A 16959-nucleotide genomic window follows, 5' to 3' on the forward strand; every position below is an offset into this window, starting at 1 on the left:
GGAAGGTTTTTGCAACTATATGTTGAATAAGCTGAGGTGCTTGTTTTAACTTCTCAACATGTCATACCTAATGAGACTTAAGGTCTCGGATTTATATCTTCTGCTATGAAACCTGCCAGTCCAGCCTGAAGCGCACCTGTGCAATGAGCCTGCTGTCAAATCAGCATCTTGATATGCCACACATGTGAGGTGGATGGAGAAGCGCTCACTAACACAGATTTGTGAACACTATTTTAGCAAAATAAGCCTTTTGTGGAAATAGAAAAAAGTCTTGAGTTTTGCTCATGAAAAATGGGGGTAAAACATAAAATCGTTTATATTTTTGTTGAGTGTAGATTTGCGCCCTCGCCTTGTTCACAGAGTCGTGGAGTCACTGTCTATCCCTGTGAGGGGAAACTGTGCTCTCGCGGAGCTGCCGATGCCTGCTGGCACTCCGCTGCCTAACGAGCACTAACTTGTGTTAATGAACGTTAATGGTGATGAATGCCGCTCCAAGGGAAGAGAGGAACAAGAGAGGCAAATCATTTTTTTCCCCTCTTGTGCCCTCATCCCAAGTTTTTCCTCAAGACGTCCGTCCCTCCATTAAATATATACTTAGGTAAACAAAGCACATCATGAAATGTGTCCTCAAAAAACTTAAGGTTTAATGAAAGAAAAGCTCACAATTAATCCGACGCATATTTGTGCATGCATGTCAAGCTCAACTCTGCGTCAACGAAAGTGAGGCCGAAGTTATTTTTGTCGTGGAATAAACAGAACTCATTTAGTGATGTGAGGAATGTCTCCATATCTAATGTAGTATTTCAGGGAGAATTTAAACATCCATTTAGGCATCCACTGCTGGCAATGTGTTCCTGTTGCTCTTTAAACAAGCGGCTTGATTCCTGCAAGCGCTACAATTCAGAGGTCAGAGAACTCGCCGTGGATAGGAGTCCGTGACATTGCCACATCAGAATTCAGTGCAGAGAGTAGCCTGTAGCTGACCCGTCTGGTGATGAGACAGATTTCAGCATTAAAATTCAGAGAGAAACTGCAACGTTAATAAGAGAACCTATCGGTCATTAAGATAAGCAAGGTACTGCTGATCTCACATCTATCTGTCTACCTGTCCATCCCTCCATCTGTCCAGCTCTACTGTATCCAATTTAGGATTGCAGGGAGCAATAATAATCCAAGTGTTAATGGGTGAAGCCTGGGCACCTCCTTAATAGGTCACCAGTCCGGACAGACACTCTCCCAGTCAGGCCTCAGGTCAAGTGATCAGACAGCACTTTAGGACCAGAGTGACTAAATATTTACTTGAATCCACTATATTGTGCCTCATGTACTCCTTCCTCACAGTATTTAACACAAATTCACAGTCTGAGGCTGGTAGACTACAGTACAATTCAGTGTGTAATTCATGTTCTGACCAAGCAGGGAGTCTACAAATAATACATCTAAACTGTAACTTTCCCCATCATAATGATTTATTGTGAATCAAAGTGGGAACATTTAAAATGACACCATTTGACAAGTCACCAACTACAAGGCTGCGGACTCACATCCAACATATACCATAGATTCAAGGTAACCTCACTATCTCTACCCACAGTGCAGGGAATATTTACATTTGTGGGAGGTTGGAGCCAATTCAAGCTGACATTGTACAAAAGGCACAGGACTCTGCACATGACAATCACATGTTGTTTTGCATTTAAATGTGTTCGTCAGTCCTATTTTTAATTTTTATTTTTATTTTTACCAGTTAGAATAGATAAAAGCTTCAAGACTGTTTTAAGGATTCTTTTTAGTAGCTAAGCTCTGTTCCAACTCACAAAAAAAAAAAAATCCCCAAGAGAGATTTTTGATCATTAGATATTTTATATAACACTTGAGGCAGAGGAGAACATGCAAACTCTGAAAAGATTAGATCTGTGAATTGCTCACAACTACACCAGCAACAGGAACAATCCATTTGTCCACATTCAATGTTTCACTAACTATTATTACTAGTAGCGTGCTGCATCAGATTGAATGATGCTAATGTTACCTGTCTGAGACAAACGGAGCCGCAGTGCAGAAACACGTCAGGGGCAATGTTCGGCCAATCAATCTGCCCTCTGTCAATCAGTCTTTGTCTGAATTGTTTTCTGCTGTGCAGTGATTGCTGATTCAGAAAAGTAAGAGTGGGCGAAGCAACAGAGGCTAAGTCAGTAACTGGTTTTGACTTTTCTGGTAGGTTTCAAGGCTCCTGACCAGGTGTTTTATTTTGGAGGTTTTGTTCCTGTGACACAATCTTTGTAACGTTAGAGAACCCCCAAGCCCCCGATGGCTAATGATACACATTTTTCCATTCATTTCAAGGTCTTATCTGCATCCATTCGTGATGTTACAAACCTGTGAGACGAACACACAGCAGCTCTAACCTGGATCAAAAAGTATTCTTAAAACACATAAGAAACCTATTGAACAGCCTGGCCATGACACAAAACATCAAATGGTGCATCGCGGTGTAGCTGCAGTTGCTGTTCTCTCCGTGTGACTGGTTGCATGTGCCGATGTCCAAATGTTTGATCGTTTTTTTTTGTGGGTCATTGTTGCAGAACCACAAATGAAAGCAATGGGTGAGATAAAAGCCACATCGGTGCATCTCCATTCATCACTCTCGGCCTGTCCCCGGGGCATGGACCGGCTTCAAATGAAATGGCCGCCTGCCTACCACATAGCTGCTAGTTAAATGTCAAGGCACCACCGCACCAGATGGTGATGAGAGAAACTGTCGGTAAATAATGCAGTGATGGGAAGTCAAATACCATTCATTAATAATCACAGGGGACCAGCAATTCAGTTCCAGGTTTGTGAGATCTGTTACATGCAGTGTTATTGTGCACCATCAGGTTTTATACACGTTGATAAGGACATGATATGCAGTAACCCTGATTTATCATCCTGACACTCAGACTGTGAATTGGTCTTCTGTATTGAATGTATTGCAGTTTGCAGGCTCTATCACTGTATTTTAGATTTCCACATACTTAAGTTGTGTACAAACACACACGGAAACAGCGTAAGATTAATGGCAATATGCTTTATGTTGCTTGCTTCTTCTTACAGTGAAATCCATTTTAGAGGGAATAAAGAAATTGAAATGTTCCGGGGAGGAATTTCTGTGAGACTAACTTTGTTGCAATGGTTTCAAAATGGGTGTAAAGAAAAAAATATGTCAAGCAAAAACTAGGATGACTGTGTACTCTCCTTCATCTCACCGCTCTTTGGTTACATAACATAACTTCTGTCTACTTACCGGAAACCTGCCTTTTATGGTCCACTGAGTTTGGCTGTGACTTTCCAGAAACAAGGCTTCTGACCTGTGAGGCGGCTGGTAGGTCAAATGTCAATACCCTTCGGACATTTGCAGAATATTTGCCTACTATTGTTTTCTCTTCCTATTTTTAATGCCTTCAGAGCATCTGAAATGAGGCAAGTTCCTGGGAACTAATGTTCATGTCTGTTCCAGGAAAATTCCAGTTGAGAAGGAGGTGATTTGTCTAAAGCTGTATGTGATCAGGCTTATCATTTTCCGGTGTCTTCCTGAATTCTTAACAAAGTGGAAGCACATCTTACACGCTGTTTTATCTTTTCAGACCTCAATGTCTCTGGATAAATGTCATCAAACTGGCACAACTGGCAACACCATGCAGACCAACTTCCAAATACTTGACTTGAATGTGGTTGTGCACTTAATCCTGTGGCGTTATCGTATGCTATTTTCGTTTGTGACGGGCTGCTGCATGACAGCTGAGTGATCTTGCATATGAATAAAACACTAATCAGTCCAACCAACTAATTTGTCACAAGCTGAGTCGTTATAAATTGTCAAGTACCTTATTTTCCAGACTATGAGTCACACTTGAGTACAAGTCGCAACTGTCAAAAAATGCATAACGAAGAGGAAAAAATATGTATGAGTCACACTGGTGAAAGCCACTTTTCATTTTCTGTTCCCAGACAACTGCACTGATGACCCTAAGCCAACAACTGATAATCGAGAACCCATCTGTGACTTTGCTCCTTTGAGCCCAAAATTAACTTTCATTGTTTTCTTCATCACCGTGACAGTTTGCCTGCTTCCATTTTCTGCTGCACATTTGATCATTTTAATTTTAATTTATCCTTTGTAGCTTGTTCTTTTCAGCCACGCTTTGCGTGTACTGTTAAACACAGTATGAGTGAAGGGTTTTAGGTTCTGTAGCAGCATTCTCTTGGCACACAGTGCCATCTAGAGGTCGTAGATTTTGACATCTAAGTAATTTTTTTAATAGCTGTCACATGCCCAGCTAAATAAATTTCAATTGCACATGTGGGAGCTCGGATGTTTTGTTTAACTTATTTGGACAATCTACAGCATTTATGTCAGAGAAGATTAAAGTGGCATTAGCTGTGTTTTTCACAGTTTCATACTCATCAGACATTGCAGTGATCAGGACCTGCTTCTGTGCGAAAAAAATATTCAAGGCTTTGTATTTTATGGGCTCACCTTGAATGAATGAAAATGTTGTTTTTGACGAGTGGTTTCTCTGGATTTGATGCCTGTGCAAAGAAAAGAAGTCGTGTTGGAAAACAACATTGATTGTGTTTTTTTTTTCTTTTGGAGATGGTTGGACAAAATCAGAGTTGCCAAAAACATCTTGAAACATATTGAAGGTCTGCCGTAAGTGCTGCCATAATAGCGTGTGGATATAGAGGGATTTTGTTCGCCAACACAATTGAGTGAATAGACATTTCATTCAAAAACCTTTCATAGATTTGATAGATTGACAATCCGTGTGTGTCGATAAATGAGTGACGGCATTTTTCAAAATGAAAGTTTCACATAGTGAGTCATTGCTTTTGTCTCAATATTCAAGTAGCAGCCAAAACAATATATTTTCATCGTGACAAAGGACATTCAGCTTTTAGACAATAACTGCAGAATGCTGTGAGAAATTATACATGTGGCATGTGAGCGTGAGTATAGGAACCATTTATTCTATGTTTCAAATGAAACATTGTTATTCATTATTCAGTACTGCGTTTTCGTTTCAGAAAAGGTTTGCGTTTACATGGCAAAGATTTCAAAATGATGTCTTTCCATGGAAACGGCACAAACACTGTAAACAACCAAGTTGGATTGGTATTCTTGGTGACTCTCAAGTATAAAACCACCAAGTCCCAGGAGAATATGGACAGGGAGTCATGACACTCTGGAGGCCGCCATTGTTGCGATTGTCCTTCTACTCATTGATGTGCAGAAGAACTTTTTACTACGACTGTGGAGTGCATGAAAAGTAGCAGCCTTTCAGAAAAGTTGCGTTTCCCCCGCTTTGTACAGAGATAGAGCACTTTAGAAGAAGTTTTATCCAAAAATATACACTCGATCTTCCTCACAAAATTTTGCATACTTACAAAAACTTTAAATCAGTCACACGTTATCTCTATCGTCTCTCCTGAGTGTTTTATCTCTTGTTGGCCTGAACAAATGCAGGAGTTTTATTCCTGCAGCATTTGTTTTTCTATCACCAGTCCTTTTATCATGGAGGACCATATCATTTTTCTTCCAGAAAGGCTGTGAAAATTGATCTCAGTTGTATGTATGAGCAGAATATTAAGTGTTCTAAAAAAGAGGTGTCGTTTACCAAATTATTATGAAATCTGGAACAAAGCAAAATTATTAGTTCACGCGTTACAAACAATCCAACTGTGTTAACAGAGACAAATCTGTGGATTACACGGTAGAGGAAGAATAATGGAAAACAAACAAATGTGTCACAGTGAGCTCTGTGAGATTCCATTGATGTCCTCACTTCTGCTAAAGTAATTTGACCATGTGGTGCGTATAATTACTCTCTAAAGCTACACAACATCAACACATTGATGTCTCTTAAAGTCAAAGTGAAGATGACGTGCCACCTTTCGCGCCTCAGGTTGAGAACCAGTTCATGGCAAAATGCTGGACTTCTACAATAGTTTGTAAAGTGAATAAAAGGAGCTGTGAATGCATACCACCCACAGTCTGTGTGTACAATTACACAGCTTGTTGTAGTAGAATTCACTTAGACTTTCTTGTTTTAATTAGCCTGCAGCCAGACACAACATTAACACAGAATCACTTCAGAGGTCGGACCGCTCCCACAGAGGAGGACTCGTTGTCAGGGCCCGGGACTCAGGGCAGTCTATAAATGGCTCGAGGTGTTTCTGTGTTTCTCTCTACTTGTATTTTAGCCCATTGTTCATCAGGGCCAATTAGCTTACCTTGAATTCAATCTGAAAAAGGATGGATGGGCTTGAGATGTGTAGAAATAGCTTTTGTTGCTGCATTGTCTCAGAAATGAAGCCCCGCTTTAAAGCGAAGGGTTGTGTTTACAAGGACTGACGTCAGGCCTGACAAGACATCAGCCGGATTGGCAGAAAGGCTCGAAGCCTCACATTCTCCTCTGACACACTGTACATGTTTCTCGGAAAAAAATTGGCAGGGGTGTCATCGAGTATACCACGATAATGAGAACTGTATGTGCACACAGTCGTAAAACCTCCCACTCGCCGAGCGGGTAAATGACAGCATCTAATTTCTGTCATGAAATTTTGGTTGGTAAATCTAGTCATTATAATACAATTCCACCAAAGTGTCACATTTCTAGGTTTGTGACTCAACTCTCAACCTGAGGACCCGTCATTTGCACTTCACTGACAATGTGTGCACATTCCATTCCATTCTCCTTATATATTGACAATGTGATGTTATTGATTTCCTCTTTAATACTTTGGCATTCGATAAATTTTGATCGTCTCATGGTTGGATTGATGGATGGATGGATCAGTGCTGTTTAAGATATGCCCATATAGAGCTATTTAAAGGCCAAACAAATCTAAGAAATATCCGATATTTTTATAAATTAAGCAACTTATGTTAGCAACTGTAACTAATTGATAATTAATGTTCAGTGATAAAAAAAAAAAAAAGTATTTAGAGCAACAAGCTTCAAAGTGTAGTGGAAGGAAATCCAACAGGTAAAAGCTTTTAAAACTATAAAATAAAATGTTGAGATTAATTTCTAAATAATGGATGCATGCGGAATAAAAAATAAACCCAATTAATTAGTTTATCAAAACACACATTCTTGGAACAGAATGTGAGGGAAACGTGCAAAAACATGTGTAGCCGAAAACTGTGAATTCTATATCTATCTATCTATCTATCTATCTATCTATCTATCTATCTATCTATCTATCTATCTATCTATCTATACATACATAAACAATAAAAGCTTTTTTTCTTTTCTGTCAGGCCACAGACTGAAAACACAAAGCTGCTGCTGCTGCTGCTGCTCCTCAGTGTATTTCTTTGTGACTCTTTCTTTTTTTTTTTAACGGGGAGTTTTATAGCACAGAGGTTGTTTACCAAACTCTTGTCTTGGACATTTCTTTCATGTGGCTGCAGAAGATCAAATGTGGAATAAAGATCAAGCTCAAGATCAAACCTAATGTCTACTTGTGTGTTTCTGCAGGCGTGTGTGTGACAGGATGTGTGTGTGCTGGCCTCTGGTGTCAGAAGGTGACACGGTGTCACCCTGGCTCAGCTGCCTAAACCTTCTCTCCAGGGAGAAGTCCTACTTTCCCCTCGCTCGTCTGGGTCGGCTCAGTCTCCCTCTGCCTGTTGTTGGAAAAATACTTCTCTCCTCTGTCTGTTTCTGTAATGCTCTGATCAAAGCCGGGTGAGAATAGCGTTGTCACCCATAGCAAATCTGCTTAGACGAAAAGTACAACGGAGGAAAAGTGGGGTCATGTGGGAAAACCGCAAGTTCCACGAATAGATTCAGTCACGTTCATGCTTAAAGCACGGCCTGGAAATTAACTGGATGAAAGAGTTTACAGTATGATGCTTCAACTGTAATGTTAACGTTGCCTTTTTAAGAATAATCATAAATACAAACAATTGAATAAAGTTTGCAGCTGTTCTTTATCCAGATTAGTTTCTTGTTCTGCACTCAATGCTCTGGGTTTATCGTTTTTTTATTAACATGCATTTGTGAGGTGTAAATATTGCCAAATCTTCCCTCCCAAAACAAACAGCTTTTCATTGCCGTTGACGCTAGTTTGTCTTTGTTAAGTGGATCGAATGATTGAATTCTCTGTTTTATAACATTAACATTGATCAGATGCGATCAACTACGCTTTTGAAAAGCCTGCACAGAACATACGTGTTGAATTTGAATGCATGGAGAACAAAACAGTGGTTTTGCATGTTCATCCTGTGCGCGTGTCTTTTTGTTAGTATTGGTAACGCCATGTTAATGAATATAGTGACTCTGCAAGAAGAGAGAAAATTCCTCAAGCTTCTCCGTGGGCTGTGAGAAAAAGAAAGATGTCATTCGTCTCCTTCGGTGCTGGTTTGGGAGTTCTCGCAACTTCATATCGTATGAGTAAAACTGTTTTCTTCCTTTGTCAGAAATGCAAAGCCTTTTTTTTTTTGTTTTTTTGTTAATGCAGATGAGTAACCATGCTACTTCCGTTCACTCTTTCTCCCAGTATCCACCTTTGGCCTTGCGATGAATTATGTACCCTGCAATTAAACTTGCAATGGAATACACTTCAGATCATACAGCAGAAGGAGGAATGACAAACGTTTTGAGCTGCTATTAGACTTACACATAAACAAGCACCCTGTGTCTGTGGCACTGGCTCATGTGGGCACATTGTGTTTGTTTTCACCCTTTACAAGCTCGTTCTAAAAATACCCTGTAAACAAAACGCTCGGCGACGTCACCTTATCACTGACGGATTCTTCCAGGACACAAAGCACGGGGAGATGGTATCATTTTAGAAATTGCTGCCAGAAAATCACAGTATTTCTGAATAAGGAAGGCGACAAAGGGAACAAAGGGCGGACAGAACAAATCCCCTGCCAACAGCTGACCTGCTCGGGTTTACGTCCTGGAGTGATGCACGCGTGTGCTGTCTCCTCTCAGTGGCAATGTTCAGAAAAGCCAATTCAAGATCAGAAGCACCCTCGCATGCTTTTGCCAGTGACGACTTGTCTTTCCAATGTCACGATGCAGCCGAAAGCATCTTCCTTTCTGATGCACCTTCTGTGGTCCTTGTCTTGTCTTTCACCATCTCCGTCTTTCTGTGTTTTGACGCCCTCCCACACGTCTCTCCTCCCATCTCCTGTGTCCCTGCTGTTGTTTCTTTGATCGTCTCATAAACTTCAGCATGTGGCGTTAAAACTTTTTGATATTTTATGCTTGAGAGCAAATAGCAGCTAATCTTTTTTTTTTTTTCTCACTAGTAAGTTTTTTTCATTTTTGATCTGGCATTTTAAATCCTGGGCACAGCGAAGAACTGAAATCAAGTGTGTCTTTTTTAAAATTGAGTTTTGAGCAAGTTAAGAGCTACTATATTTAGGAGTTTTAATGGCCGGCCTCCCCTGACACCGTGTCGCACTGTCGTTGACATTTGGCTCCGTGAGCATATGGCCAGAGATCCTGGGGTTAAACCTGAATAAAACATGAACCTAGCACAGTTTCCTCCAGACCTGTCCACTGAGGATATGAACACATATTTGGAGCCTTATCTGCTTTATTTACTCAGATAAATACATCAGTTACTCTTATCTGTCTGTACTTTGATGCTTGTAAAAAAAAAAAACTAATACATCCAGCCCAGTCTGACTGCAGCTGGGCCGGACCATTGAAATGTTCACAAAATAACTAATGAATGTTTTCCATTTGTTTTAGTGCAAACACTTACAAAGCAGAGTTACACCTTCATCGTGCAACTTCTTTAAATCTTGCCAATGTAATGTAATCTTTGTTTAAACCTGTGTGCACGCAACAGGATTGATTGACCCAAATGCGGCTTTCTATTCTGCGCATGTTGACTTTTTTTTAGATTGGTGGTTGGGGTACGGCTGAGATTTTCATCTGAGGCTGTGCAATCTACATTGTTTTTGTGCATCAGCATTGCAGAGTAGGATGATGTGCTATCACTCCTCAGTCAGCTCTGCCCTCAGCTCTTTTGCACCTATGTGGTGCTTTTCTGCCTTGTCCAGCACATTTGCAGCGTTTTCTTTTTTGATCAGAATCACGGAATGAAAGCTTTGTAAGCTTTCATGTTCAGTATGAAACAACCCAGCATATTTCACATTACTGATTTTTAATCAATGCACATTCGTATTATAGAGAGTCATGAAAACGCCCAAAATATAATTATTCAACATTAGGTCTGTTGCAGTGTTTATTCATGTTGAGTTTATCAGAATTAGCTGACGGTAACCAAATGCTGGCCTGTTTTATATTAACTTTTGATCGCGTTGTCATGAGGTGATATTTCCAGAAGTATTTTTGGTTATATTCTTTTGTGGATGTGTGTGCCGTTACAGTTCCAGCAGTTTGTCATAAGATTCACAATCCTTTCAATCTTGTTCTCAGCCTAAGTGATATAAATGTATTGTATGTGAATACAGTCAGTTTAACTTATTGTGTTATTTATTCAAATGATATTGATGAAATTCACCACATCGATCCCCTTTAGTGTCTGCTGAATTGATGCATGAACTGTCACTCGTCTGCGTTTCGAAAGAGTGCACAAGAGTTTATTTCTCAAAGATTTAAACAACAAGCGTCATCATCTGGAATCGGGCATTGTTTCTGTGAAATGACCCATGAGAGGATGTGCTATAAACAGCCGAATGATCTAATTACAGGCTATGGCTCATCAGCAGTAATCACAGCATAAGGAGAGAGTCGCTCAGAGGCAAGCTGTCAGATTTGATCCAGCAGGGCTTTGGACCTGTTGTGGGAGGATGAGAGGTTGCAGGTTGGGAGATGGATAACAATAACCAAAGGCCAAACAAACAAGAAAACTTGATTTTGAAATTTTTTTTAAAAAAAGGTTTCCTCCCTCGTGCGAAGGCAAACCATTTTCGAGGAATTGAAAAAGGAGACACTTTTAAAGATGAGAAACAATGGCAAGTGCCTGAGCCAGGTGGAAAAAGTTGAATTATACGTGAAGCAAATGATGAGCCGCATGCAACGTGCTCCTCGGTGACATTTCACCCCCTCAGCACTATGCGGAAGAGCTGCAGTGATATAAATTCAAACCAAACTCAATCTTTTTTTTTTCCATATTTTCAACATAGCAGAAGGCTCTCATCTCTCAACTGTCCCTCAGTGTGCACATGTGGAGCTCAGTGATTAAAGACTCTCAGGTTTTTCCAAATCACCTGACCTCTCTGACCTCATTAACTGCAAAGCACTTCACAACACAATAACGATTCAGCACCGCTTTAACAGCTGCACAATAAAATCCAGGATTGGCTGAAGGATAAAATGTGTGCAGGTGAACAAACAACAGTGTACACAGCAGTTCCTTTCTAAAAACTCCAGAACAGTTATAGCGAAATGTAGAAAACGGTGAACGATCAACTATGTTTTGATTTATGGAAATGCTACAGGTCTAATCTTCCTCATCTTTATTCACGGGTTCTTCTGCCTATTGATTCATGGCATTTCCTTTATCCTTTAAAAACTGTTGAGCTAAACTAACTGAATATGTATGTGTGTGGAAAGGGTTGATTAGAACTGTGATAAATTTGGCTTTTGACTCGAGTCGCATCATTTAAAAAAACCATATCGTAATAAAAAAATGCATCTTTCTTTTTCGCCTCTTTAGCAATCAATCCTGCAATAAAGTATTTCAATTTAAGTCTTGTGTTTGATGGGATGGCAGTGATCTCTTATTTGTGTGTGCACCTACGTCTGTCCTTTTGTTGTGCAATTACATCATCCTGTCAAGGTCCTTACATCATCCTGGTAGATGTGAAGCTGACTGAACAAAAGGATCGCAGGTTGGATTTTAATGATAGCTGGAGACAACGACAGACTGCCAACAGGATTTGAAGACGGGGGATTTGTTTGGATTATCGCTTCGTTTTTGTGCTATATTGATTTGGTTGCCAATGCCGTGGCGTGTTTATATTCATACCTTTATAATTAGTAAGAAGAGAGTTGCTGTTTAATTTCAGCTCTCATCAGCATAACGCATTTCCAATGAATGTGTACATAATTCGCCGGCAACTCCAATTGACACTTGCAAAGTGTCCACCACCCACACACACACACACACACACACACACACACACACACACAGAAACGGGCACCACAGTCAACACACTGTCCATCTCGTCACTGATTATTTGCCGTGGCCTTTTTACCTGGAGGTCACCTCCGTGAAACCTCTTTGCAAACACCAAGTCATCATCAAAATTCATTGCAACAGGAGCTGTGAGAGGAAAGACAGCTGCGGGGCAGGAACACTGAAGGAAAGCTCAGATTGAGCTACCAGAAACCCGGCGTGGAGCTATTCACTGCGGGTACAATTAGGCAGTGTGCTGAGATGAGGGGTATTATTTCAGCAGGAAGGTTTGCAGGTGTTCCTCCGAGCTAATTAATCTCTCATTAACGGTGAGCGGACGTTTTGCTTTCTTTCTGAGCTCGTACAGTCACAAGAGCTGTTGGCTTCCCTGCCAGGCTTTATCTCTCCCCTGTGATCGTACTGCAGTCGAAACAGGAAGCAGCCGACAGTGTTGATTAAACTGATGTTTGTAATGATGACTTACAGTACTTACTTCCTTTTTTCCTCACATGCCCTCTGCTTTCATATCCAGATCTTGATGTCCTTGCTTTATTTCTTTCAGCCTCATCTGTCCATCAACTTTTCATTCCTTCTGTATTCATCTTCTGAAAGCCACCAAAGTCCCTTTTTATTTCCTCCAATTCAAAACTTCATCTTATTAGATTCCAAGTGCAGGTTTGTCCTTGTCAACTCCCAGACAAGGTTTTCCTTTTCAGGCCTTCTTTATGTTTGTGCAACACATATTTTCCGGTTGGTTTCACTCATTTTCCTTTTTCTACACCTGGTTTGTCTTCTTTGGTAACACCTCCATGTCGTTGTTTTTCTTCTTTTTTTTCTCCATGTGTTTAACAGGCATGGCTGACAGAGATCCATGAATACGCCCAACAGAACGTGGTGCTCATGCTGCTGGGAAACAAGGCAAGGCATCACATTTCATTCTCTTTTTGTGTCTTCTAGACTGCCTTGCCCAAAATAGAGACAGATAATGCACTTTCAGTCATAGCTGATCAATTATACGAGCTCAGTTGATGTCCTACACATGCGTTTAGGCTGTGGACACTGGAATACCTGGAGAAAACCCCGGCATGCACAGGGAGAACATGCAGTCAAACCAGGATTATTCTTTCTGAATTACAAGAGTGTTAAGCACATCAACACCACGTCGCCGCTCAAAAAAACATGATAATATATGTAAATATTCTAATATATTCGGGGTTTTTTAAAATCTGCCTCTGTAAAATGAGCCTCCTTTGAGTCGGCTATAATGTCGTAGTCTCACCAGTAGTGGAGAAGCATGATGCTGATATGTCTGCTTTGCTTTTCCCTGTCTGACCAGGCTGACTCCACCCATGACAGAGTGGTGAAGAGAGAGGACGGCGAGAGACTTGCCAAGGTAAAGAACAGCATTGCATCATCTTGGCCTGAGTTCTCATAAAATGTGAAGCAAAAACTTTGTTCCCGTCTTTTCTTTAAGGTTGGCGTGTCATTACCTGAACACTGAAAGCAGTATTGTGTCCTTTCTTGTCATTTTCGAAAGGGATTTGTATGACTGATTGATTTTATTTTTTTCATTTTGTGGCCATTGATAGGATTATGTAGGGATTCAATTACTTTTTCAGTTTCACTGTTTATCCTGGATTTCTTTCTGTTTCAAGAGAAACACGATACCTGCAAAGAACAAGATTTTGGATAATAAACTTTTGCTAACCAGTATTAAATTTGTAGATCAATACAAGTCTTTCTCTATTTCAATTTGATTCGCTTCTGCATTGATATGCAGACACGTCAGTCATGAAAACTTCCATTGTTCTGTGATAAACTTCAGCTTAAAGCGGAGCCGTTACCGGCTCCCTGTAGTTTTTACAAAAGTTATTTCTTGCACAGCAGACGATATTTTTCAAGAGGACTCTTATTCTGCATTTGAAGAGACACATGTGGCACTGAAAAACAGTTTTGATATTATCTAAAATATGCATCACAGCCTAATGGAGACATTTCGGGCTTCTTTGGCTGCTGCTCATATAGTTTTTGAGCCCAGCCTTTGGTTGAGCAAATAATGCATAAATCTAAAAAATAAATGTCAAAGTTAAAAAAGACTCTTTTTATGCTTGGAGGCTGCACTATTTATGTATTTTTAGGAGAGCTGCTTATAATTAGGTTTTTCTTTTGGTTTTTATTTCAAAAGTCTTTTTTTGTTCTTGGTATGCCGCTGCTGTTTACTTTTGTTATAACAGCCAAACCACTTATACAATGTCAGCAGTTCTGAATTGTAATTATTTATTTTCATAAATGTTCCAAGGTTTTTGAATGCATGTATACCCAAACTTCATTAGCATGGTTAAATGGTTAAATTCAAATTTCTAACTCGAGGCTCATGCGATACATTTTGAAGGGGAAGAATCAGCACTCAGACCTCCGGTGAAGAGTGTTTGCAAAGAATAATACTGCTTCAAAATAACAAATTCTCCCCAGAAAGTAAAGCAACAAAGACTGTTATTGTTGCGGTTTGTATTCCCCTGCAGAAATAAAGCTTGGAGACAAATTCGTCACCTCAGAACAAAATTAGCCGCAGTTAACAGGTGCACAGTGCAAAAGTTGTGCCGTTGAACTCCACTGCAAACCCCAACATAAATCTCATCCAATGGCTATGTCTTCTAGTCTGGTGGGTTGTGGTGTGTATAACAATCTTCTCTTTGCCTCTGCAGGAATTTGGAGTCCCCTTCATGGAGACCAGCGCAAGGTCAGGTCTCAATGTGGAGCTGGCATTCACAGCTGTGGCCAAGTAAGTGTTATTCAATATTATGCATTCAAGTGTTGGTAATAGAGTCATTGACCCTCGTATGATTAGGTCACCTGAATTTATCTTCATATTATTGCTGGATCAAAAAAATGTACATTGGGTGCATTGCTCTTTTTTTCTAGGATAACCTAGACATATACTTGTCATAATGACAAGTATATGAATGTGTCATTGTAATAGCCATACTCTGGTTTCAAGACTTTTTTTGACGATTTCTAATATTCCTCAGAAAAAGAAAAATGTTGTAACTCAGAATTATAGAACACAGAATTTGATGTGTTTTCATGTTTGAAGGCCAACACACTGAGCTCTCTGTTCATGTATCCCTTGTCTCAGGGAGCTGAAACACAGGTCCATGAAGGATCCCATTGAGAAGTTCAAGCTCCAGGAATACGTAAACAAGGAGATGAAGGGTGCTGGCTGCTGCAGGACTTAAATACCTGCCTCAGTCTCCCTTTTGATCCGTCATGTGCGTGCGCGCGTGTGCATCACTCATTTGCATGTGTTCACATCAAGTGTGGTCAGATGTGAGGAGTCAGCTCCAGCGAGGTATAAACCCTGTCAGGTTTCAGTTTCTCCTCCCTCAAAGTGCTTCGTCTAACTACATTAATCCTTCACCCAGCTCCTCTTATCCATGTGTGTCCTGTTTTTCACCCACTTCCTTCTGTAGCTGTGAATGATGTAGCCCCAGGTGGTAATTAGCAAAAAAAGGGCATCAGACTTCAGTCATTACACTGTTAATGGACATTTGCATTCATAACATTCAATGCATAATTATCCTATTGACCCTGCGAGGATCGCATTGTGGAAGGATTCATTAGAGCCACGAATGATGGACGTTTTGCAGAAACAAAATGCATTTTGTGATTTGTCTACCTAAAATGTCAGTATAAGTTGTTGTTAATGACTGTCGGTATACTCAATGTGCAGTGATGAACGTTCTTCTCATGTTTCAGTGTACATATCCCGACTCATTGTGATTCATCGGAGCTCACTGGAGCCGCTTCAGCTCACCAGCATTAATTCATATTTGATAGTTTGTATCACTTAAAGGGACACTATTAACAAGCAGTTGTTGCCGTTTCAAATACAAAAGCATTATTTTATTAATTGTTTCATAGTGAGGATACAGTAACAAATCTACTTGGTCAGACAAAACACTTGCAGTCCGTTGATCAATGTTTTATTACCACAGAGCCCAATTGCAACTTCTTTTCTTCTTACTATTCTTACTGGCTGTATGTAATCAGTGAGTATTGTGCCAACAAAAAATGTTTTGTTTTTTTATTTGCATGTAAATGATTTGAAATAGAGCAAAATTGCACTTTAGACCATAAAAAGAAGCATTTGGTGGGGGCAGAGGGGTACATTTCTGACTGAGCTTTGAAGGCTGTATTCATTAGACCAAATAGATCACGTCACTAGTATGTTTTGTTTTTCAGTGGGTTATACCATAACCCTGCCATACCAATCAAAAAGAAAAAGACCAAACCTCAAGAGAATCACATGCTACGCTTATCTAAAGTATTGTTTATGTAAACTTATGTTTTCATGTTTACAACCTTATTTGTCGTCCATGCAAACTGTAGTAGACAGCTGCTTCATGTTCTATTTTCACTTCTATTGTTTCTATATTGGCTGTACAATGTTAATTCTTTCTTGAATATTTTACCTGTATGTTTCTTATATTGTTCCAACAGTTTTAATGTACTCATAGAAGAAGCACATGCTTCTTTACATGACTGTTGCTTGAGTACACTATGTTAACCACAGAAACTATATAAATGGAGTTTATTGTACAGTACCTAATGCTAATGAAGTTCAGAGTAATCTTTTTTCTTTCTTTTTTTTTTTAAATGTGATAAATTTATATCTGTAATTTCTCTCTTGTATCTGAAAGTTAATAACCATTAAAAAAAAAATGATTTAAAAGTTATTATGAGAGTCACGTTTTTCATTCTGACTTCAAATACAATTTACCCATCAATTCCACGATTCTGTCCATA

At 39.8% G+C, this 16959-nt stretch overlaps 1 protein-coding gene across 1 annotated transcript in view; it reads left to right on the forward strand.

Annotated features, from left to right (window-relative positions):
* The window catches only part of LOC308124859 (ras-related protein Rab-26-like), a 47004-nt gene extending 30139 nt beyond the window's left edge, over positions 1-16865 (forward strand). Inside the window, exons 6-9 of the mRNA XM_080488212.1 lie at positions 13006-13071; positions 13490-13546; positions 14859-14935; positions 15290-16865. Of these exons, the coding sequence (XP_080344338.1) occupies positions 13006-13071; positions 13490-13546; positions 14859-14935; positions 15290-15389 (300 nt within the window). The 3' untranslated portion in view covers positions 15390-16865. The remainder of the gene's footprint in view (positions 1-13005; positions 13072-13489; positions 13547-14858; positions 14936-15289) is intronic.
* The last annotated feature ends 94 nt before the right edge of the window (positions 16866-16959 follow it).

The sequence above is a fragment of the Lipophrys pholis genome (genome assembly GCF_963383615.2).
Source record: "Lipophrys pholis genome assembly, chromosome: 19".
Taxonomy (NCBI): Eukaryota; Metazoa; Chordata; class Actinopteri; order Blenniiformes; family Blenniidae; genus Lipophrys; species Lipophrys pholis.